Source organism: Prunus persica, chromosome G8 (genome assembly GCF_000346465.2).
Source record: "Prunus persica cultivar Lovell chromosome G8, Prunus_persica_NCBIv2, whole genome shotgun sequence".
NCBI classification, from domain to species: domain Eukaryota; kingdom Viridiplantae; phylum Streptophyta; class Magnoliopsida; order Rosales; family Rosaceae; genus Prunus; species Prunus persica.
This window is the reverse complement of record NC_034016.1, coordinates 3,289,850-3,314,528: the sequence shown is the minus strand read 5'-3', so window position 1 is coordinate 3,314,528 and position 24,679 is coordinate 3,289,850. Positions and strand designations below refer to the sequence as shown.

At 34.8% G+C, this 24,679-nt stretch overlaps 3 protein-coding genes and 1 pseudogene across 7 annotated transcripts; 1 reads left to right on the top strand and 3 right to left on the bottom strand.

Annotated features, from left to right (window-relative positions):
* Positions 33–2,494, bottom strand: LOC18768198 (annotated as a pseudogene).
* On the bottom strand, positions 5,851–8,793 carry LOC18768414 (60S ribosomal protein L3). Its single transcript, XM_007199858.2, has 6 exons — positions 8,693–8,793; positions 8,147–8,238; positions 7,808–7,918; positions 7,205–7,509; positions 6,510–6,919; positions 5,851–6,333 (listed from the first exon to the last, which is right to left on the bottom strand). The coding sequence occupies exons 2-6, from the start codon at positions 8,229–8,231 to the stop codon at positions 6,075–6,077; spliced, it is 1,170 nt and encodes a 389-aa protein (XP_007199920.1). The 5' UTR covers positions 8,232–8,238; positions 8,693–8,793; the 3' UTR covers positions 5,851–6,074.
* LOC18768455 (UMP-CMP kinase) lies at positions 20,002–22,829 on the top strand. 4 transcript variants are annotated; one of them, XM_020569555.1, is made up of 11 exons: positions 20,002–20,305; positions 20,526–20,620; positions 20,709–20,768; positions 20,943–20,976; positions 21,062–21,179; positions 21,272–21,428; positions 21,652–21,732; positions 21,809–21,916; positions 22,193–22,257; positions 22,334–22,379; positions 22,457–22,829. In XM_020569555.1, the coding sequence occupies exons 2-10, from the start codon at positions 20,555–20,557 to the stop codon at positions 22,353–22,355; spliced, it is 711 nt and encodes a 236-aa protein (XP_020425144.1). In that variant the 5' UTR covers positions 20,002–20,305; positions 20,526–20,554; the 3' UTR covers positions 22,356–22,379; positions 22,457–22,829. The 4 variants fall into 4 exon arrangements, with proteins under 4 accessions (XP_020425144.1, XP_020425143.1, XP_020425146.1 ...); XM_020569554.1 differs by having other exon boundaries at positions 20,452–20,620; XM_020569557.1 differs by lacking the exon at positions 22,334–22,379 and having other exon boundaries at positions 20,003–20,305.
* On the bottom strand, positions 23,188–24,440 carry LOC18768845 (germin-like protein subfamily 1 member 16). 2 transcript variants are annotated; one of them, XM_020570502.1, is made up of 2 exons: positions 24,208–24,440; positions 23,188–23,917 (listed from the first exon to the last, which is right to left on the bottom strand). In XM_020570502.1, the coding sequence occupies exons 1-2, from the start codon at positions 24,332–24,334 to the stop codon at positions 23,358–23,360; spliced, it is 687 nt and encodes a 228-aa protein (XP_020426091.1). In that variant the 5' UTR covers positions 24,335–24,440; the 3' UTR covers positions 23,188–23,357. The 2 variants fall into 2 exon arrangements, with proteins under 2 accessions (XP_020426091.1, XP_020426090.1); XM_020570501.1 differs by having other exon boundaries at positions 23,188–23,935; positions 24,208–24,438.

Genomic DNA, 24,679 nt, shown 5'->3' with positions numbered 1-24,679 from the left:
GACATAACAAAAGCAATTGGCACTGGCAGCAGTACTACATCACAATCAGTGAACTGTAAAAGAAGAAAAAATATACAATCAAGAAAAAAGAACAAATCCTGGCAGGCTCCAAGTTAGTGACACCCGAGAGCGATTTGTGGCTTTAATTTTAAGGTAAACCAAGACCGCCTGCCCCGTATAGGTATCTCGAGATGAGTAGCCAAGACAAATGTAACGGATGCAAATCCAAGAACCAAATTTCATCTTTAATAACAATGGACCATACTAAATCAAAGATACTGAACCAGATTTTATGTTTCAATTCAGAAAAACTACAACCCAAAATCTTAATTATCCAAAGCCTCATCCCCAAAACAAGAAAGCGGTTCGAGTTTAGATGTCTGCTGCAAGGAAGTTCGCTGACAATGATACCTGGAAAAGAGAACCATTAAACATGAGGGACAGAGGGAGGGGGGAGGGGGGAGGGATTGATTTTGAATCCAACAAATACCTTCTCGCCTGGTTTGAATGGAGGAAGACCTTTAAAAGGACATGTAGAGCATCTAAAAGCATCACCTGGTCCGCACTTCATATTGCAACTTTCAGACCAAAATAAACAGAACAGAAGAAACAAAAATTCTTTAAAAGCAGATAAGCAACTCTAGGACATACACTGCCACATTGAGACTGGAAATTGTTCAAATCTACCGTCGAGCCTAACTTCTCCACTTTCTGCTCTTCTTCAGCCCTCCCACAGTGCAATTTTTACAAGCTTTCCTTGTGCTTCCAACTTCACAATCACCAGCTGCACAAGCACATTGCTTAGTACATGGTTACAAAACTCACAAAAATTGCAGTTGACCCCAAAAGAATCTCACAAAGTCAAACTTAGTAGGAAATTCACAAAATTAAAAAAAAAAACTAATTAGAACCACGATGCCTCACGTGGAAGCGGCTGCGGTTTCTTTAAGTCCTCTTCTGTTAACAGACTATCCTCATCAATCAGATCTGAATCATCATTGATCTGAACTTTTGGTAAACTTTTGGTGGTCTTTTTTAAGGCGAAGGAGGAACCAATCTTCCAGGAAGGCTTTTTTGCCTTGACCTACAGAAAGAGAAGAGAACAAAATCACATCCATCCAAAAGTCCATCCAAAGTGTGTATCCAGTGATAAAGTTATCATGAAACCATAGATTCTATTCTTATATGTAGACAGAAAAGTTTATTAAAAATGCTAGAGTAACTAGCAAAATCAGATAAGCCATTGGACATGTTCATCGAATCCATTATCAACCAACAATGAGAGAACAATTTTAGATGGTATGTTCATGTGCTACATAAAAAATATAAGTGCACCAATACAAACAAGTTGGAGCCAATTTAAAATAAAGGAAGATTGATGAGGTGGATAAAAGGGATTGCGAATGGCATGCCTGCAAGAGATTTAATAGAGAAAATAACCGTAGATGGGATTGAAGTACATAAGAAACCTCACATGTATGTAGGATCCCAATTAGAACCTGATAAGGTTCCATGTAGCCAACCCCAAACAGTTAGTATTCAGGCTGAGATGAGTTGAATTGAGATTCGTGTTACGAATTTAACATGCTAAGAGGACAACTCAGATGGTAAATTTGATTTAATTTGAAGAGCTTGTGCTTCTAGAAAACCAGACAACAGTAACTTACGCCCAATAACAGAGGCAGCCTGCAAGAAAACCCAAAGATAGATTTCTCACTTCAAACTGAATCCATAATGTGACAATGTGAACATGAATTACCTTATCACTTTCCCCTTTGGAAGAATCAGAAGTCTTGTAAATTAGGACTGTTCCACCAGGCTCCAAGACTCTTGAGATTTCCCCTAACAATTGCTCATTAAGAAATTCAATCGATCTACAAAGAGTAAAAACAACGTTCACTGAGGAAGGCCCCAGGGGAAGCTGACCTATCATAAGTCAAAACAAAATCAGATGAACACTATTATATGGCCAAGAGACTTGCAATAAAAATAAAGCACGACTATTAAATGGCTATAAGTTAAATGGTCATTCAAATGGATACAATTACCCAAGCATTTTATAACAAATATTAAACAAATTTGCAGGTTACATCGTTTAGAGGGGAACAATACAAGACACGCTACTACTTTAAAGCACAAAACAGAATAAGAAACTTACTTAAAGAAGACACTTCAGTGATAATTGAGGTTCGCACTTTTCGGTAGCTCCACTCCCAATCTCCCTCAATACATCAAAAACAAGACTTACAGGGAGAACTGCATCATCTGTAAATGCCACCACAAATCAACTACAATGATAATAAGAACCAAAATAAATAAATAATGGGTATTAAACTTCAGGTATGCATGCAAGTGAAAGACAAAAAGATCCCTTAAGTATTTAATATTAGTCATTTTCTTCATATCATAAAATTGAAAAGAACAAAAAAAAAACGGAAATTAAGTGTAAAAGGAGTCAAACAGGTCGATTAGAATCTAAACTTAAAGTACTCATTTTGTCCTCCAAGAGTGAAAACAATCAACTTTAATCTTTAAAATTTGACTTTCAGTTTTCTGAGCAACCAAACAGGAACGAATCATAGAAACAAGTTTGCAATAATTGAAAACCGAAAACAAAAAGTTGATTGTAATAAGATCTAATCAATTTGAGTGACAAAATCAATCCCTATCAGGAGAACGAAAAGGAAAGAGAAAATTGTAACTTGAAAGGGGAAAGATAGAAAATTGAAGTTGGACTCACCATGACGTCGAAGGTGAAACAGATTTTCAAGCCCCTAAATACCAAAACGAAGAGTATTGATTCTTCCTCTACAGGAAAGGCTACAATGTCTTGTGCTTTTAGCCGACTCTCTCTCTTGTGTTCTGCAATTGATAATTTGCAAAGTCGTGTCTCATGACGCTGCGCAGGAAGAATAAGAAAGCTATTTAAATTAGTTGTTTTATGGAATCATACTCAAAAAAATGCATGGGGTATAAATTAAGACAGGCAGCTTTAACAAACAATCTGGTGAAACATAAATTTTGTTGTTGCCTAGGTAGCAGTACTCGACTAAGGGTCTTGGCGTGCAAGTTGCAACTGGTTTATTTCATAACAAAGCTAGGCCTTGGAAAAATAGAACTGACCCCAAATTGAAACATCATGTGAAAAGGGAAGAGACAATATCACAAAAGTTTTGCAACCCCCATCAGTGGCGGACCCAGAAATTTTTTAACGGAGGTGCAAAATTGATTAAGTATGAAAAATAGTTTTTCGGAATAATCATTTTCTCAAGATAATTTTTGGCAGCTTTTATTCCTTACACATTAAATAAGAAAACTTGATTTTATGGGATTTTAGTATGAAGTATATATTGACTTAATGAGCCATCATTTTTAGCCTAAATCGTATTTTGCACTAAAACCAATTTTTCATATTTTGATTTGATAGGAATTTGATTTTCTAGTATTTTTATTTGAATCCAAATGGGGGGTACTTCCTTATTTACATTGTAAACTTAAGTAAATGGAGTAATATAAAAATAAATTAAAGTAAAATGACAAAGACATTTACTTAAATGTTGAAAATGGAAATAAGGTAATCTGTACACCAGTTGAGCAAAGGGGCAGTTTGAAGCACCTACAATGGTTTTTCCGGCGAGGAGAGGTGCAAGTGCACCTCCTTGCGCCTATGTAGATCCGTCAGTGACCCCCATTAAAGTGTAAAGATGCCAACTATTCAGAGATGTGGATGTAAATCCTGTGTCTTTATTAGAAAAGGGTTATTTTCTAAAACACAACTTCAAAAAGGTCAATTGATAGTTCACTGTCCAGGTCAAAAACACAACTTCAAAAAGGTCTTGCCTGTTTGTCGACAGCGAAGAAAAAGCTTTGAAGACGAACAAAGACTTGACTACAATCGAAGATTTGACTTGTTGAAGACTACCGAAGATTTGGTTCGCTGTTGAAGGCGGGAGAAGACGAAGAGCTCCCGAGCTCGCGTGTTTGGGCTCGCTTCCGTGTGTGTAAATTTGGGCTGCTGTTAGTTAAGCCCACTTAGGGAGCTTCTAATCCTGCTAGTTCAGTTGCTAAATAAGCCCTTGTTTGGTTCAAGACACGATTGGTGCTAACAAACGAGTCATTCTGTAGTGAGGGCCTTGTGCCTTTCTTTAGACGAGATCTTATTTTTTAGCCGTTAAATTAAATTAATCAATTTAATTCTATAGCTAATTAATTTGATTCCTCAATTAAGAGATACGTCATCATCCAAAAACCACATCATCTGTAAATCCCACCAAGTCAATAAGTTTTAGTGGGCTACTTCCTCACTAAACCAACAAATCAACTACAATGATGACAAGAACCACAAAAAGAAAAAACAATAAGGAGTATTAAATTTCAGGTATGCATACAAGTGAGAGACAAAAAGATCGAGTAAGTATAGCACATGGCTCACACTCACAACATGTGGTCATTTATATTGCGGGGATTGTTTGGACAAATGGTAGCACTTCTTCTTCTTCTTCACCTCTCAAATGGAGTGCCCTGTTTGTCATAGTAAGGTGTTCGATTCGTCCATCGTTCCAATTAGGCCGACGCTGGTATGCGACAGAGACCTCAATTCGGGCTTCAATGTGCCACCAACAACACCTTAGTCCGTGTGTATTTGTTGATTTGTTATTAATAATAGAAGAAATTTATAACTATGTTGTTCCATTTTCCACTCCTCCACTGTTGATTGAATCCTGGATTTGAAACCCATCTTTTCGGATAATCCTAAGGTTTATTAGGCGGCCAATTGTGGTACACTAGAGAACATGATTGTGAAATTGATGAATACACAAAGAAGAATTGCTGGGTTTCTTGAGTTTATGAATACTGAGAAACGCCTAAACACAAATTAGTGATTGATTTTAAATTAGGACTGACCAAAACACATGGAGAAAATGGTAAATTGGATAATAAGATAAAATTACTTTAAGAGTGCTGCTAAATGAACCTTAAAATTAACTAAGTACACCTTACTATTAAACTACTTATTGAATTACTCATTTATCCTAATATAAAATGACTAAAAGGGATATATTGAATTGTGTACAAAATATAATTTTAATAAGTACACTATATTCAACCCTAATTAAATGTAGAGAAGTTTTCATATAACGAACAACCCAGCAAACACTAACGGAGGCGCAACTGCATATTTGCAAGTAGGATGACTGGAATAAAAGAGAATGAAAAATTCCAAAAGAATGACCACAACATTGAGCAAGTCTCCGGTCTGAAACACGTTGTGGATGAAGCCAAGCAACATCAAAATGTGAAGTAACTGGTCCTACTAAATTTGTAACTTTCTCGGACTTGCGGCGAGTGCCATGGAACTACCAACTGTTCTTTTATAATGGTTTTACATAGAATTTGTTTATTTACTTTAGACACAGCAAGATATTGCTGGGATTTAAAAATTCATAATTTTGTGTCCTTAAAAATGGTAGGTCAGAGTAGAGATCCCTTGAAGAAATATTTATTACGATATTCAGAATTATAACATGAACGTGAGTGTTTATTGGGAAATTAATTACAGAGATGTGTGATGTCGAAGAGTTATACAGAGTATTAGGATTGTGTTAATAGTGTATTAAAGTGTACTAGAAATCTTTTTGGTAATTAAATAAGATATACTTAGTTAATTTTATATTTTGATTAAAATATTAAAATATACTTATATAATAAGATGTACTCAATTAATTTTAAAATTCGTTTAGCACAACTCTTACCTTAATTAAGTTTTCAGTCAAGCTTTTCTTTTCTCCTCATGGATTCTCATCCTTCAAAAATTTAACCATGAATGGAGAAAATTAAAAACAGTTTCTGAAAAAATATTAAAAGTAATCCTGGAGAAATAACCATTTAAATATCCAACAAGTACCTCCAACAAAACAAAATTGAATTCATATCGTTTAACATCCTCAGCACTTCAAACCAAAATGCATAACAATAAAAAACGGAACTATCGCAACAGAACGTCACTGGCATAGAAACTAAAAAGTTGACTAATAATTTGATAGCTGAAAACTCTTGGGCAGTTTCTCTCATACTTATGCCTTGAGGCGACCATAGTACTTCTGTTTCTCCTGTGTTGTCTGGAAGCGACCGTGCCCGAATTTTGAAGAGGTATCGATGAACTTGAGTTTAATATCCTCAAGAGCAAGACGAGAGGTCTGCTTGAGCAGGGACTGGCGAAGAGTAACAACCCTCTTCTTGGGTCCAACGCAGCATCCCTTAATCAGAATGTAATCATCCTTCACCACACCATAGTGAGGGAAGCCACCAATGGGAGTAATGTCTTTCTCCGTCCTGAAACATCATCCACATCAGAATCTTTCAACAACCAAAAAACATAATCAAAAGCAGGCGTTCTATAAAACCAAATCCATGAACCCAACAAAATTTTTCAGAGGAATCCTTGCTAGCATTCCAAAATGCAATACTAGACACTACTAAAATTACCCAAGTTAATAGAGTATACTAACCTGTCAAACTCAGTGACAGCAGTGTGTGACTCCTGCCCAGCCTTCCCAAGCTTATAAATCTTCTTGTTCATCTCAGTACGGTGGTGGTATCCATTCTGACCAGCCCTGGCAACTGTAAATGAGACTCTAGCAGGATGCCAGGCACCAATACAAGCCACCTTCCTCAGACCCCTGTGAGTCTTACGGGGAAGACGAGTTACACCCCAACGAGTAACAACACCTTCATAACCTTTACCCTTTGTGACACCAATGATGTCAATCATCTCATCTTTCTGGAAAACAGCATCAATAGGGATCTGCTTCTCAAAGAAGCTTTTTGCAAATTCAACTTTCTGAGCAATAGTCCCTCCATTCACCTGGATCTCCATAAGATGTGCCTTCTTCTGTTTCAGTCCCTTCATCTTCCTGATCTGTATGTGTAGAAACAAGCATACATGTAAGGAAAACAGAGAAGAGAGCATTTTATGCATCATACCACTACTGCAATAAGTTTGCAGATAAACAATCAACTCTATCTAATTGAAAACAGAAAAACCATCATAGAATAGAAACACGTATTTCAAACAGTTTCTACCTACAAAAAAAAGTTAAAAGTGCATAATGTTTTCGAAAGTTGGGTATAGAAAACATAAAAAACCAAACATCCAGGGCAAACATGCATATAATCAATTCAATATATAAACTGTAATCAACACCTGAGTGTGAGCCAGAACACGAATGACAGTAGCATATTTGATCAGTTTCTCAAACTGTGATTCAATGCTCTTCTTTCCCTCTTCACTTTCGTAGTTCTTGGAGTATTTTGCAAAAGCCTTCTTCTTGGACTTGCACCAGTTCTTGTAGAACCTCCTCTTCACCTCCTCACTAAGATGCTGAGCCCACACAGTGTTCAGAGAGCGAAGGCCACGTGGTGTCTTCACATAACCCACAACTCCAACAACAACCATTGGAGGAGCCTCAATAATAGTTACAGCCTCGCACGTCTCCTTCTTGTGAAGCTCTAAAGACATTAAAAGCTAAGTAAGAAAAACATAATAATATACAAATTTCTACAAGATTAAATCTTACAATACAAATTTTACATTAAATAACTAAGTAAAGGAAATAATAACACACAAATTAAAGTAAATAAGTTATTTGTAGTGTGCTGTCACCACCCATTTAGTGATTGGATTGTGTGTCCATGTCAGTCAAATATAATACAAATATGCATGCAGTCTTCAGGAATAACATAATACACTGTTAACTCATCAATTAAATATGAATCTACAAGAGAAATTGATTAGAATGTAGCATACTTGATCCGGGTTTCTCGACATCTCTGACAATGTGAGTCATGCCAGCCTTGTAACCAAGAAAAGCAGTCAACTTGCAGGGTTTGGATGGGTCATCCTTGGGGAAAGCCTTCACTGCATATCGACAACATTGACAACAGTTAGAATACCACATAAAAAGTAACAAATACAAAAACCCTGGCTGATGGAATTGAATGTAAAAATGCTGATTTAAAATAAATTTTAGTAGAAAGGCAACTGTTTTACGAATCTTCTTCATAACATATAAACCATTACCATGCGGATGATAAATATTTTATGAATCTCTCCATTTAAAACCAAAAACCAAATCAGTTTATATACCTTTGCCTCTGTGACGAGCAGCTCGCTTCCTTGGAAGAAACCCAAGGGATCCATGCCTGGGGTGCTCAAACTTCCTGTGCGACATTTTCCTCCTTCATTCAAAAATCAAAATAAAAAATAAGTCCACATAAAATCCAAGATTTAACACTTCATCTTAAAGGAGACAAAATGATCTATAAATATATGCTTCAACCGAACTCACTATCTAGCAAAACTATAACTTTTTTTTTTCCGAAGAAATCATAACAACAAACAAGCTCCACATATTCAAATCAATTCGGAAACAAGATGTTTAAACAAAATGAAAACATATTCTACCAAAATTCACCAACGAAACGAGAGATAAACAGATAAGCGGAAAAATACTAGAATATGAGCAAAAGAAACCATCAGTGTTTTCTCTTTTCAAGACCAAAACAAAGTTTCATGTAAAAATCGCAGTGACAAGAAATCCCATTTTCTCAGAAGATAAACAAACCAGCACTTAAACTAGTGTGTGAGAGAGAAGGAGAGAGGCACAGAGAGAGGCACAGAGAGAGGGTGAACCTGAGCTTCTAGCTGCGGCGAAATGCACCCACTCAGTATCACGAATAAACCCTAGCAGGTCTGTTGGCGTTTAAATAATAACCCCTTTCACGAAAAATGCCCTCAACTTTATTTTAATTCCGCAAAAGCCCAGTATCCCCTTTCATGTATATTTGTGAGCCCAAGGCCCAAAACCAGCAAAAGCAAAACCACATTGTTTAGGTTCATTTGAGGCCCCAAAACCAGCAAAAGCTAAGCCACAATTTTTTGGGCCAAGGCCAGGGCAATTTTTTATTAGGGAGCTTCACTAATATATCCAAAATAGGGGCTGAAATTATAAAAAAATCCCACATGGATTGCACTTTAGAAACACACCCAAAACTCATTTACTACATAAAAAATTAGTGTTTAAGTTCTTATAAATTACATGACTGCCATTGATCAATTTAAAAAAGAAGACCAACACAAAAAACTTAAATAGCACCCAAAACAAGCCCAACCCAATTTTATAAAAAAACCCAAACAATTCATTACAAACAAAAGGTCTTGAAAACCGTAGTTTCATTAACGTGTCATGTTAATTAATCATTGTAATGTTCTACACCTTTATTGTCATGTTGATTAATTGTTGTAATGTTCCAGTTTAGGGTAATAACACTGCTATGTCATGTTGATTAATGGTCGTAATGTTCCAGTGTAGAGTAATAACACTGCTAATTTCCTATAACATCCTATTTCTAATGCATGTTTACCCCTGTACTGTTCCAGTGTAGGGTAATAACACTGCTAGTTTCCTATGATATCCTATTTCTAATGCATGTCTACCCATATAATGTTTCAGTCTAAGGTAATAACATTGCTAGTTTATTGTCATGTTGATTAATGGCTGATGTTCCAATTTAGGGTAATAATATTGCTAGTTTATTGTCATGCTGATTAATGGTTGTAATGTTCTAGTTTAGGGTAATAACAATACTAGTTTCATATGACATCCTATCTCTAATGCATGTTTACTCTTGTAATGTTCCAGTCTAGGGTAATAACACTGCTCGTTTCCTATGATATTCTATTTCTAATGCATATCTACCCCTATAATGTTCTAGTCTAGGGTAATAGCACTGCTATTTCCTATGACATCCTATTTCTAATGCATGTTTACCCCTGTAATGTTCTAGTCTAGGGTAATAACACTGCTAGTTTACTGTCATGTTGATTAATGTTTATCATGTTGCTATTTCTAATACATGTCCACCAAAGAAAAGATGAAGAAAGAACAAACCAGACCAACTCAAAACAAGCTGAGCCCAGATTGTTAATACTATTATGTCATAGAAGTATATTGTTAATACTCTGTCATAGAAGTACATTGTTAATACCCTATCACAGAAGTACATTGTTAAACAAAAATGAGATTCATAACTGAAATAGTAACAAAAGTTGAATCGATCATCAAAGCTTCAAATACATTTCGAAAATCAACTAAAATCCGAAGAGAAACACATAATTGAAGCAAAAGATCAAAAATCTCAAGTACAAACCAAACGACGACGACGACGGCGACGACGATAACAACGACAATGATGTGACGAAAGAGGAGTAGAGCTCGAAGATGAGGAGTAGAGCTAAAAGCATCTGATCGAGGTTTTTTCAAGGTCTTGAACAATCCGAAAAAAGAAAAAATCAATAGAAGCACGATTTTAGAACAAGAAATTGAAGGTGAAATATTGAAAATTGTAGATTAAAGATGAATAATATAGTTGGACCTGAGACTGAGCTTCAATGGAAGCTCCTCTTGCTCCAACACCAGAGAAAACACCAGCGAGAAAGGAGAAAATAAATATGATTTGATTTTTTGGCAGATTTGGTTTTTTTGGCAGATTTGGTTTTTTGGCAGACATGGAAATATTTGGTTTTATGGCAGATCTGGGCAGATCTGATTTTCCTCTCTTAAATCCATAGTACAAGGACAATATAGGTATTTAACACACACAAATAAACTAAAAAACAACTATTAAATTAAAAAAAATTGATAGCTGTCAATTTTTGGATTTTTTTTGGGTGTGTTTATAGTTTTTAAACGGTGTAGGGTTTCTTTATAAAACCATGTCTAAGATTGGGTATATAACTAAATTTCTATTTTTATTATTATACAAGTTATATTAGGGATAAGGAGGTTTTCTCATACACACTGTCAAGATATCATATAGGTTCAAATCTAAAATCATTAGGGAATATTTACTCATCAGGAATCAGGATAAGCATGAATCGGAGTAACAAGGCATCAAGTTAAGCAAGAATTGGGTTAAATGGTAATCGAGTCATGCATTCTAATTAAAGTTGTTTACTAACTATTAGGAATCAGAATGAAAATAAAAATAATTTCCATTAAAACAGTTTATTATTGTCATGAATCGGAATCAAAATCAATTTGATTACCAAAATGCTCTTGTACAAAACAAATTTATTTTATTCAACTAGTTACATAATTTTTCGTATTAAATTTTTTTTAAACACATAACCAACTTTATATCTATATATATAAAGCAAAAGGCAGAGAATGGTGAAACATTCAAAATACCAGAAAATGTCCTTTGTTAATTCAAACATTAAGAATTGAAATTATTAATTAAATGAGGATAATATGGTAAATTCATATTTTTTAATATTAAAAAAATTAAAATTAAAAACAAAATAAGATAATAGGTCCTACTTTTATGGAACATAACTACCCTGTTATCTTTTATTAATTCTAAAAAAAAAAAAAAAAAAAAAACCAATTGGCACATGCGTAAACATGTGTCAAGGGGCTAGTATAACAATAATAAATTAACTTAATATTTGTAAAGCATAATCAAATTTTATAAGTTTAATTATTTACTTTCAAAAAAGAAATAATCAAATTGCATGCAAATATTCTATAGCAAAAACAAAAACAAGATAAGAAGAATATAGGGAGAGAGATATGACGAACCCAAAGGAGAAGAAACTAAGGTGAAATTAATACATGAATGAATCAGATTCTACAAGTGTATGAGTTTTATATAGTTTCTGATAATGTATATAAACTAATTTGGGGTTCACTTCACAGGGACCACAGGAAAAGAGATGCAAGCGGAAAAGTGACTGCATAAAGTGACTTGCTGGAATATATGGAAGACTAGAAATAGGGTGGTGTTTGACAATTTCACACCCCAACTCCAGCAAACCTTCAAGGCCATTTTCGACCAGGTAAATGAAAGATTCTCTCTAAAGCATCTAATCACCCCTTCCACCACAAGATCAGTTCATCCCTCTGCCCAGGCGCCTTGGGCAGCCCCTGCTGAGCCTTTTGTCAAAATAAATGTTGATGCCGCTTGGAGGAAAAGCACATGTCGTGCGGGGGCTGGCATAGTTATTCGAAACTTTGAAGGAAGATTTCTTGGGGCCAAATCTGTGGATTTTCAAGCGGAGAATGCTCTTATTGCTGAGGCAACAGCATTATGGGAGGGCTGCAAATTTGCTAAGGAGCGGGGTCACAACATGGTCTGTTTCGAGTCAGATTCTTTGGAGCTTATCAAAAGTGTTCGTGGCTCTTTTTGTTGAGGGAGTTGGGCTTTGTACCCAATTCTTAGCCTCATCCACGATGAGCAACGATATTTTGAAGAGTGCAGGTGGATTTGGACGACCAGAAATTGTAATCAAGCGGCGGATCATCTTGCGACGCTGGCACTATCGAGGAGGAGTACGGAAGTTTGGGTCGAATGGCCCCCCACCTCTCTTGTGCACATCCTTTGCAAAGATGGACTCCCTTGTCCTCACCATGCCCAATTTGGTTGTTGATTGGTCTTGAATCGTTTCGACATCCTTGTGGTTGGATCGTCTTTCTGGCGCTTTTTTTCTTGATCAGTCTATTGTATTGTTTGTTTCTAGACTCTCTATGTTTTGTCTGCTTCCTTGCATGGACAGACTTGTTTTGAGACTCTTGTTTTGAGGTTCTTGTGCTTTGAATAGAAGATCTTTTCGACCAAAAAAAAAAAAGAGTGGAGAGTTTAGTGTTTAATCACCAACTGCTTAATTAGTTTCTCTCATGATTGATCATTCTGTCCAGGATCAAATAACTTGTAATTAGTACATTTATTTACGTGCATGCCTTTTGTTTTAACTACTCTTTATTGTAATCTGTTGTGTATTAATACAGATGTTTGGTTTTTGGCCATTTCCTTGAAGCCGTCGTAATAACTATTTGAATCGATTGTGAAATAGTGGTGACTGTTGCAACCTTTTTTCTTCTTTATTTTTTTATTTTTTTATTTTTTTATTTTTTTTTAAGTGATAATCTCTCAAGTTTAAAATTATATAGTAGTGAAAGAATCATCAATATCTTGGACTTGGCCTAATTCTTCACCCCAACTTGTAAAAAAGTTACAAAACCATCGTCAATAAAATGAATGAAAAAATATATATCTTAATTTTGTTTCGATATTATTGTTACATCTTCATATCTGATTTCCCTAATAGGGGTTCCAGAATTTGCATTTCTTCTTTTCAGGTTTTTATAGAATTGTTTTTTTTTTTGTAGATATGGATTCCTGATTTTTCTCGTAATTATATTTTTATAACTGTTGTACAATAATTTAAAAAATGAGTTGATTTTCCCACTCCCTTTTTCTCCACTTACACTCTCTTTTGCTTTTTAATATTTTTTAATCAATTTGGTTCTTTCTCTTTCCTATTCTATCTTTACCCTTTATTATTATTATTTTTTTACTTCACTTTTATATTATTTATTTTTCTTTATACTTCATTTTTCAACCTACAGTCCATTTTCACTATTAAAAGAAAACCTTAATTTCTTACTTGATTAAAGGAAAAAAAAAAATACTAAAAATAGAGTGCAAGTTAGAAAATTAAGTATAAAGAAAAAGAACTAATATAAAAGTGAAGTAAAAAGAAATTAATGTAGGTTAAGGGTAGAATAGGAAAGAGAAAGAACAAAATTAAGGGTAGAATAGGAAAGGGAAAGAACAAAATTGATTAAAAAGTATTAAAAAGTAAAATGGAGTGTAAGGACTCGTTTGGTATGTCGAACTGTACTGACTAATTTCTATCGGATAGTATTAATATATTCCATATAGTACTGCCTGTTTATCCATAATATTATATTGTATTTGGTGCTGTTTCGGATAACATCTGTTCCGGATAAATGGTCAGACTATTCTTTTACAAAAAATTCTTTGATAATTTAAGTGAAAATATAGGCAATATAGACAATATAATTTGCATATATATAATTAAGAAAAAAAAAGAATATATTGAAGCCCAACAAAAGCAGTCAAGAAGAGAATCATCAGTCAGTAGTTGCAACACGGAAATAACTAGAAAATAAAACAACAAAGCACCAAAAGTAGAAGGAAAAAAAGTTGCAGCAAGAAAAACATAGTCGCATGTATTGTTCTAATTGCTGACTTGGGATGATAATTAGATTATTGAGTTGGATACTTGAAAAAGATGAATACATAAAGGAAAAAAAAGAGCAAAAAAAACTCAACAACATGTATTGATTGGATACACACCCGCATGATGATTATTTGATTATTTGATTATTGAGTTGGATACACAGCTAAGAAAAAAATCCTAAACCAATATAAAAAAAAGTCAAAAAGGAAAAACTCATAACCTAGTTTCCACTAAGATTTAATAAAATAGGAAATATATAAAGAAAGAGAAGATGAAGAAAGAAGAAGAGAGAAGAAGTATATGAGAGAGAGAGAGAGAGATGGATACCTAGAGAAGAGTGAAGAGAATAACCTTGGAGAAGATAGCAGAGAAGAACCCTAGGGAGAAGAAGATGAAAATAGCGTCGTCGGATTTTTCATGTGAACGTGTGTGTTCTTCTAAACCGAAGTGTGTGAGTTATATTAGTTAGTCAGGTAAGAAGAGTATTAAAAGCTCAACCCGTATAAAATAGTCATGTAATTAAATAATGAGTAATGCTATTTAGACACACAATATTGACCACCTTAGCTGACCACCTTAGCTGACCACCTTATGTGGCAGCTGATGTGTCTTGCCATGTCAATTAATGAATGTTGCCATGTGTATTCTATTTTTTCTTTTTCTTTTTTCAATAATCCTTAAAAAAACAAAAACATTAAAAATTAAAAATCAAATTAAAAACCCTAACGTCCCTGGCAAGTGGCCTCAGGTCGTTCTCAATTCTTCCTCGCGTCTCCACAGCACTCCCTTCCTTCATTGTTGCTGCACTCTAATAAGAGAATCACTAGAACGTGGCTGAGAGTTGGAGTCCCCCCGTATTCTCTACTTTGCTTCTCTCATTGCCTCCCTTCCTCCACCAAATTTATCCATCCCCATCCTCCACTGTTATTGGTGAGAGTTAAGAGTTTTCTAAAAAAGAATGAAATTTGCAGTCCTGGGCGATTGGGTGGGTTGAAGAATGGAGAGGTTCACTTGTCTATTCTTCTCCAAAAGCCTATCTGACAGAGAGGTTGAAGATTGAGGTACATACCCAATTTTTAGAGTAATTTTGTTGTAAAAATTGTTGTACAGGTTCTTAGTTTTTGTTTCTTGAATCTGCAATTTGTTGTAAAAATTGATTAGTGTAATTAGTTGGGTCTTGCTAGCATGTAGTTCGTGGGTACTGGGTGGCTATAATGTCACTGAATGTGATAATATTTGAATTATAAAGATCATAACACTTGTGATTGAATGCAATTTGTGATAGTTTATATGTGGTCTTTTCTTTTTATTGCTGCTGGATTGTTGCAGGAACTTTTTGAGGGACATTACTTCTGTCAGGCACAAAGGGAGGACTTCTTTCAGCGAGCAAAGCCTTACAAAGATCATCCAACAATTCTTAGGTGAAAGCATTGGGCAATAGCTTTTCAATTTTGGTTTGATCTTCCTAGCTGTCCTTATCCTGGATTCTGCATCGTGCTAGTAACATACCAGGAGAACCTTTAGAAAGAAAAATGGAGGAAAAAAAATTAGGTTCTTAATTGACTTGGGAACACTTTTTTGGCAGTAATACTTATGTATTTTATTGCTTGCTCTGTAGGATGCAAAAACTTGCAAAAGAGTTGGGTGTGGTAATACCAGTTAGTTTCTTTGAAGAGGCAAATAATGCCCATTACAACTCAGTTAGTTTCTTTCAAGTTGCATAATGTTCCTCTTATTTGATCTCATCTTTTAATTATGATAAAAGCCACTATTTCTCTACTGTAGGCTACCAGGAAAAGTTCTACTTCAATACAGGTGACACTGGATTTTGTAGCAGTATACTTACACACAAGGGGTCGCTCAGGTGACACTGGATTCTGAAGCAGTATATTTACATTCTGTAATCTGAACGTTGCATGGCTTGGTCTACAATGACAAGGAAATTGAGTGATTTTACAAGTCCAAATTCTGCAACCCCAAGTTTGTTTTATTTTTTTTTCCTACAATTGCAGATAGGTTTCTCTGTCTTGATTGTAAATGCTCACTGATGAATAAGTGGCTATACTCATATATTTTTGTAAGGAAATTCATATATGTTTTAGTTCTTTGGATCAGTATTGGCGTTTCTTTGAATGTGGTTCTTTCTGACTGGATGATAACCATCCTACTCTTAGGCAACAATGCAGGGAGGCCCAAGTAACTCTTAATAGAAATGCTGGAAGTAATTAGACAACACTGATATTGGAAGAATAACTATAGAAATTAATAATGATATTTTCAATCCACGAATGGACATGATTAACAGTACCATGTAGATTAAATTGCTATAATAGTGATATATATGAATGAAAAGGAAAAAGAAAAAAAAACTAATTTTGTGGTTGAGTACAAGATCAACTCCATTACTTCTGGACACCAAAATGGGACTATGGGACTAGAGCACTTCCTTATTTCATGTGTTCGTGAGGTTGTAGATAAATAACAGGAGGGTGTCGTGTGCTTTCTATCATATACTCTCCATTCAAGTGATGTGGACGATCTGCTTGAGCAAACTCCATAAACAAATCCAGTAACCAAATAATTTCAAATACATCACTAATTTAAAAATCAAACAATTAAATACAAAAGTAATAGAACAACATCAGATGAATCTTTTCACAACTCACATTTTGAATGGGAAATGTAGGGGTATTAATCATCATCCATACCACCATGACTATCCTGTGCATTTTGAGCCTTGCAATTGCATTTTACACTTGGATATGGCTTTAAGACATTGCTTGCAGTACTTTGCGGGATCCCTGATCGAGAACATGATAAAGTCACATATTTCAACTCCCCACAATCTCCTTTCTTCGATGATCTCTTCTTCATTGGGAAACCTACTCGATTTGCATATTTTTTTATAAAAATCAAGCACCTCATCAGCTGTGTTAAAAATCATATTTACCTTAGGTTCTTGTGTTGTTTCTTCCTGACTTATTGTATTTTTCAGTCCAGTCTCACCAATCTCAACCTCATCATTTTCTTCACTCATCTCCAAATTTGAATGGCTTCTTGAAGATTCCAAATATTAATATAAACTTCCTGTAATACATATGCAATAATACACATTCAGTTGACATTATAGTAACCAGTACCCATGAACTACACGCTAGCTAGACCCTAACAAATTGCAATAATACACATTCAGCAAACATACCTAGTAAGTGATTGTTCAGCAACAGTAATTTGCAATAGTATCTAAACTCAGTGACTCAAAATTTTATCAGATCGTAGAGTCTTCTTTATGGTATCTAAATAATAACCAGAAAATAAAATACAGACTAAGAATAACAAAACCTCATTCATTCACAAAGTATAAATACTTGTTCATTCAATGCATGTTTCTTCAACAGGAAAAAGGAAAATAAAGAAGACAAGCAAACATGAATTTTACTGTAGATGACAATTTTTAAGACAAAAATCTTGAGGTAGCTAAAATTCCTTGTTCATAAGGTACCTGTAAATTCCTTGTCCTTTTGGCGTCTATAAGGCTGAATGTTCAAAGCATTATAGGCATCTGTTATAAATAACAGCAGGGCGCACAAAGTTAAGAACCTGTACAACAATTTTTACAACAAAATTACACTAAACATTGGGTATGTACCTCAATCTTCAACCCTCTGTCAGACAGGCTTTTGGAGAAAAATAGACCAGTTAACCTCTCCATTCTTCAACCCACCCAATTGCCTAGGACTGCAAATTTCATTCTTATTGAGAAAAGCATAGTAGAGAAGCAGAGTAGAGAATGAGAAGCAGTATGAGAGAAGCAAAGTAGAGAATACGGTAATTGAGGGGGCTCCAACTCTCAGCCACGTTCTAGTGATACTCTTATCAGAGTGCAGCGACAATGGAGGAATGGAGTGCTATGGAGACACGAGGAAGAATTGAGAACGACGTGAAGCCACTTGCCAGGGACCTTAGGGTTTTTTAATTTGATTTTTAATTTTTAATGTTTTTGTTTTTTTTAAGAATTATTGGAAAAAAGAAAAAGAAAAAATAGAATACACATGGCAACATTCATTAATTGATATGGCAAGACACATCAACTGCCACATAAGGTGGTCAGCTAAGGTGGTTAATATTGTGTGTCTAAATAGCATTACTCAATAAAGAAAGATGTTGAAAGAATTAGGGTTATAATTTTTCCACTCCTCTAATGTTTTTTAAAAATATTTTTTTACTATAACAAAAAAAAGAAAAAAAAAGTGTAAGTGGATAAAAGAGGAGTTAGAAAATAAATTTCCAAAAATTAATTTGATAAAAAGATAGTTTAAAAAAAATATAATTCCAGTCCAATCTCAAAAAGTGTGTCATCATACAATGGCTAGAATTGAAAGTCTGGTCGAGTCTCAACCAGTCTAGTTCATAAGATAAAATCGAATCCAATCTTGTTCTTACTGGCTCACCAAACAAGGCCTTATTACACAAAACAATAAAATTATCATGCAAGACAAACAAGAAAAATAAATTAAAAAAACAAAACCGTATAGATAAATGCAATAGTTTCAATGAGAAAACGTACCACAAGAAGATTTTGAATTTTGAATTTTACGAGAAAATCAGAGTTAAGTCTTGAATGAAACGGGGGGTGTATCCAATTCTAACTTTTAATGACTTTTAATGAGTTTAGAAGTATGAAGGTATTCAATTGTGACTTTTAAATAGTCTTTATAAGTTTAGTTGTATTCATTTGTGAGTTTTAAAGAGTATGTAAAAATTTTGAGGTATTCAAAATGTAAATGACTTTTAAAAACTTTGTGAAATAAATGACTTTTCAATACTTTTGAAGCTAATTCTTACTACCAAAAGTCTTGCTAATTTACACCAGACTTTATGAAAATATTGGGAAGCTAGGAAGATAGAACCAAAACGTCTCCAATTCTTTCTTCCCTCGTTATATCAAGTAGCAAGCAGATGTATCTTTTTTCTTTATGGTTAGGGCTCCAATTTGGTATCCCATCTTGTCATCCACTTCCTTCAGGTTAGTAAAAAATCTTGAATGTTTTTCTTCTCTTCTCATCCACACGTGTACTTTCCATCTGTTGGTGAATATTTCTTCTATTCTTTTCTTCATGCTTGCATCCTGAAGCTTATCAATATTTCATCACAAGGCTATGTTTGCATATAAATATTTTATTATATTGATTGTCTCATATGCTAGGTTTGCATACAATATTTTATTATATAATTTTTTGCCCTTAAACCCATTAATTTATTATTTAGGTATTGTTTCTTAACCCATAATTCGTTAGGTGGATAATTTTTTCATATAATATTCTCAATTTGATTACATCCCATGTATTGGGCTAGGAGAATTGCAGGAATATAGACTCTTGTAAGTTGTAATCTGACCATTTCTGTTGATTTGTAAGTGTTTATGAAATATTATTGATGATTGAGTAATATTTATTTCTTTTGATAAGAATATGTTACTATGTGATTAGATTTTGATAAATAAAAATTTAAAAGGTGCATTGGATGCATTTTACCTATAAGCTATTATGAAAATATACACAATTAATAAGGATTTGTATCCAATTGTTTTTTTTTTCCTAATTTTTTGTTCCATGTATGCCGACTAGTTCATTCAACATAAAAGATAAATGCTATTCGTAAAATAAATTTAAAAAATAAGTATTTAAAAGTCTATAAAAGTCTATGACAAAAGTATATGAAAGTTTGTTACTTAACTTTTTAAAGTATATAAAAGTCATTAAGAATGTGTCAACTCTAGGAAAGTCACTCACTTAAAAAATGTCTTTAAAAGTTAGAATTGAATACACCCTCCGTAGTATATGACTTAAACAAAGTTGCCCTTTATGTTATGCACAAATTGTTCTACTCGAAAAAGAATTAGTAGTCCAAGACTTGCAAGGGTTAGGAAATTATGTTCACCACCTGGCACCTGCTCGATAGAATGCCCCAACGAACCTCCACAGTCCGCTGCCAGCCTCTGTTTTTTATTTTTATTCTTTATTTTTTTTAAATTTAAATTTTATAGCCTAGGAAAGAGGACGTCGTTTCGGCCCAGGTTTTTTCCATTTCTGTCTAATTGCTCCTCAAGTCCTAAGCCCAAGGTCCCCAACCTCCACCTGCTGCCGTCGTCCGGAAGCTGGTGTGCCTCCGCCACTTTTATCAAATCTCTCCATTCAAGTGAGTTTTAAACCCTACTTCCCAATTGATGGTGATGTAAGATGTTTTTAATTTAATTTAATTGAAATTGAAATTGAAATTTATGGTTACTGTCTTTATATATCACGCATATTCATTATGTATTTTATAATTGCACCAAAAAAAAGGAAGAAGATATACAGGAATGAGGGTGGATTGTTTGAGAGAAGAAAATTGTGGATCATATTTTAGTTTTCGACAGACCAAAAGGAGCTACAACGCTAGAGAGAGATGTGGAGGCGCGTAGCTTCAGTTTCTCATCTGTTTTCTCATTCGAAATCAACCAAATTTAACCAGGTATACAATTGCACATTCGATAAGCTTGTATTCAATCAACAATTAGGATTTGTTTCCAGATAGACTAATAATTGATTACTGACCGCAGGGAGCAAGCACATTCAAGATTTGGGAAACATTTACCTCAGAATCAGAGATACCAACTCCGGTACGGATGAATTCCATTATTATGAGTCATGGGTTGGGGTCTGAAACAGTTTTGGAGACTATATATTTATACACAAATGATGAATTGTTTAATGAGATCTTAATCTATCAAAAAGAGATGCCATTTTAATTAATCATATTGACTAAATCATGTTGTTTGGAACTTTGGATGCAGTCGAAAGGTTCTCCGTTCATAACTTTTGTTTTAGGTAAGGTTATGGCATTATTTATAAGTGTTATGTTGCTTTGAAGAGAACCAAAGAGCTTGTAACATGTTGGTGCTCTCAATCTCAGGTGGCCCTGGCAGTGGAAAAGGTACTCAGTGTGCAAAGATAGTTGAGGCGTTTGGGTTCACTCATGTAAGTGCAGGAGATTTGTTGAGGAGGGAAATAGCTTCCGGTAGCGCGTATGGGTAATAATTGTTCATTATTGTTGTTCATGGTAGTTTCTGTACTTGTTTTGTGGTCTTCTTAATTTCCTTGATTTTTGTAACTTCAATTTCAGCTCTGTGATTCTTAGTACAATTAGAGAAGGAAAAATAGTACCCTCTCAAGTGACAGTCGAACTCATTCAAAAGGAGATGGAATCAAATGACAATTATAAGTTTCTGATTGATGGGTTCCCTCGAAGCGAGGAGAACCGCAAGGCATTTGAACAAACTGTGAGTTTCCTGCTATTCAACTCTGTTTAATCTTTCAGAAAATTCAATTCTTGTTAGACCTGGCTGCAAGGATCAACTCAGTTTATAGCAAACTCGTAGCATAAATAAGTTTATGAAAGAAAACTAAAGATATCATATCATGAATCCAACTGTGACATCTTTAGTAGTTTTTCATTTTTCAACCAAATTATTCCTCATCACTGGCATCACCAAACTGTTGCAGATTGGCGCAGAACCGGATGTTGTGCTTTTCTTTGACTGTCCTGAACAAGAGATGGTGAAGCGAGTACTAAATCGTAATCAGGTGCTTATGTATTATAATTTTCTGTAGGGTTGAATTATGTGAACATATTTATCTAAAGTTTGATGTTTTATTGCAGGGCCGAGTTGATGATAATATTGACACAATCAAGAAACGCCTTGAAATATTCGATGAATTAAATTGGCCTGTTATCAATTACTACTCACAGAGGGGAAAACTTCACAAGGTAAATGACACATTCAAGGTTTGAGTGGATCCTGTGTTTAAGTTAGTAGCACTCGATACCTTAGAGTTTCTCATCTTTTTATATGAAGTTTTCTTTGCTGAATAGCTGATCTCTGTTATTCCCCTTTTATGTTTTTGTTTCAGACATGTATATTTAATTGTTAGTGTTTTTTTTTTTTTTTCTTTTCAGATTCTTGGTGAGCTTATTGCCTTCCATTTTTTTCTGGTCCTACTTATAAATTGTCTGAACAATAAATTGGCAAGTTTATTTGTGCAGATCAATGCAGTGGGAACAGTCGATGAAATATTTGAAAAAGTTAGACCAATTTTTGCTCCATTGAGGTATATTCTGTTATTCTGTTATCCAGTTTGCAGCATTTGTTGTCATTGATAATCCTGGTTCTCTTCTTCTTTATAGCACAAACTTTTATATGAAATGAAAACGCGGAGAACAGCCAAAAAGAGTATGATTTTAAGCCACAAGTTAATGTGTGCCCATGCTTAAGGCCAATGAGGCAATAACTTGTTTTTCTTTCTGCAGCAAATGAACGTTTGAGTGAAAAATAACAGAGCATGTAAGATCATCTGGTTTTCAATTAAAGTACTCTGTCTTCTCTCTTTGGCAAAGATCACTGCGAAGAGTGGAAGTTTGTACCGAAAGAAGCATCGTGAAGTCTAAAGCAATGAATTATCAGATGGGTTAATTTTTTTTCTACCCTGATTATTGCACTAGATGATGCATGTACCCAGCTTAAGCTGGAAGGAAAACTACGCAGCATAACTGGTTCGTTTCAATGTAGAAGAGTTTGAATTTATGTTAATATTTTGTGGCATCCACAGAAAAGGAAAAAAGAAATTTATCCTTACTCTATTGAATTCAAGATTTGCAATTGGGCTTTTTTGGCCTACGTCTACACAGTTTCTCCTCATATGAACTTTGTTCTTCCGGCCCTGTACATTACTTTCCCATAGAGGACTTGAATTAGGCCAAGTTGGAACCAAACTGTTGCAACAAGAACCCAATTTTTTTATGGATTAAAACCCAAACCCAAGTTTTAAAATCTTCTGACCAAGAACTAATCAAGAACTTCACAAGCTACAAAATGTTTCCTTTTAATATTTCTAGTCAACTTCAAGAGGACCATGATCTTTGGCTGAAGAGTTGTTGAAACTCGGCCCTCAACCTGATTTTCCCAAGAGCGTGGGCCAGACTTATCAACGTTAAAAAGGCGGGCTCCTCCATTTTAGTATTATTACGTTGGAATAATGGTATCATTGTTGAATTCATGCATGAAATTATATTATTTCAAAAACCAACAGTCTTATTCAATTAATATTACATCATAGTAATTCGTTAAATAATACATCCAACCAAGCACATCTACCGGTCGTTCTTTCCTTGGCCCTTTATGTTTTTCCCATATAATTATTGTTGTATTTTACTAATTGTTGTCGTACCAGAACTGTTTCTGAAGATAGTCAACCAGATTGTTGTCCACTTGGAAGGCCTTGGCTAGAACATCAGGGTTGATGGGAGGCTTGGAGCCAAACACTGCATTGGCTATGGTGATCACTCCTGGGTTCTGGCTGCTAAGCCCAGCGAAGGCTACAGCGTTGACATGTCCCACATTCAGTTGAAAGTGAATGAGGCCAATTGGGAACACAAACACATCTCCCTCGTTCAACACTTTGGTGAATAGGCGATTGCCATCACCGTTGGATGTGACGAAACCAACATAGAGTGTTCCTTCCAAGACCACAAGGATCTCGGTGGCACGAGGGTGAGTGTGAGGAGGGTTCAGGCCATTTGGTGCAAAGTCTATGCGAGCCAAGGATATGCCGAGAGTGTTCAGTCCTGCTAGATTGTCCACATTCACGGCTGTTACATTTGAACCAACCGGATTTTGTGTGTTTCTTGGATTTTGGAGCCCAGAAAAAAAGAAATCATTTGCATTGACAAGCTTTGGGTCCTTGCAGAATTTCCCATTCACAAACACTGCACCTGCACCGAAATATCCACCTAAGCAAAACCAAACCCAGATTATATATTAAAGAGGTGATCAGTAAGATGGTTAAATATAGCACAAATAGCACATACATGTGTAAGGGATAATGCAGATATATATATATATATAATGATGTACTAATAGATTGTTCATGCATGAGAAGCCGTGCAAATGCATATAGTTAACAGAAAAACAATCTTCATAATATTCCTAATGCCTTAGGAAGAAAATAATTCATGTGGAAATAATTGCAGGGCAGAATATAATGAATGTAATTAATGCATACCAGCAGATTTGGTGTCATTGAGTGCTACACAGAAGTCCTGAAGAGGACTGGGGTCAGATGCAGAGACAAGGAAGGTTGCAGATGCCAATATGGCAAGAGTGCTTATGAGGAAATGAACACCTTTCATTGCAGTTGGCTTAATTAGAGCTAGGTTGCCTCAAAACTTTCTTTTACTGTTTTTTCTTTGTGTGTAGAGAGTTTTGGTTTGAGGGTGGGATGAAAATCCTTCATGGGTTACAAGTCTATTTATAGATTGCAGAGAATGAACTGGTCTTGTACTCTTGGATATGATTTTCCTTTGAGCAGGTAAAGATTTGAATATTGTAGTATTTAGAAGCAAGTGAAGACTTGGTATTTGACAAAATCTCACCTTTAAGTTTAACTAGGGGGTGTATATATATATATATGTTGACCAAAATTTGATATTAATTTTCTATAAACCATTGAAACAAGAAAATTTCCTATATATATG

Coding starts and splice junctions, on each gene's coding strand:
- LOC18768414 (XM_007199858.2), bottom strand. CDS start 8,231: ATGTCGCACAGGAAGTTTGAGCACCCCAGGCATGGATCCCTTGGGTTT. Junction 6,920..7,204: donor GTGTTCTGGCTCACACTCAG/GTGTTGATTACA, acceptor CTACACATACAG/ATCAGGAAGATGAAGGGACT. Junction 6,334..6,509: donor GCTGTCACTGAGTTTGACAG/GTTAGTATACTC, acceptor ATGATGTTTCAG/GACGGAGAAAGACATTACTC.
- LOC18768455 (XM_020569555.1), top strand. CDS start 20,555: ATGTGGAGGCGCGTAGCTTCAGTTTCTCATCTGTTTTCTCATTCGAAA. Junction 20,621..20,708: donor AATCAACCAAATTTAACCAG/GTATACAATTGC, acceptor TACTGACCGCAG/GGAGCAAGCACATTCAAGAT. Junction 20,769..20,942: donor AATCAGAGATACCAACTCCG/GTACGGATGAAT, acceptor CTTTGGATGCAG/TCGAAAGGTTCTCCGTTCAT.
- LOC18768845 (XM_020570501.1), bottom strand. CDS start 24,334: ATGAAAGGTGTTCATTTCCTCATAAGCACTCTTGCCATATTGGCATCT. Junction 23,936..24,207: donor CAATGACACCAAATCTGCTG/GTATGCATTAAT, acceptor GGTTTTGCTTAG/GTGGATATTTCGGTGCAGGT.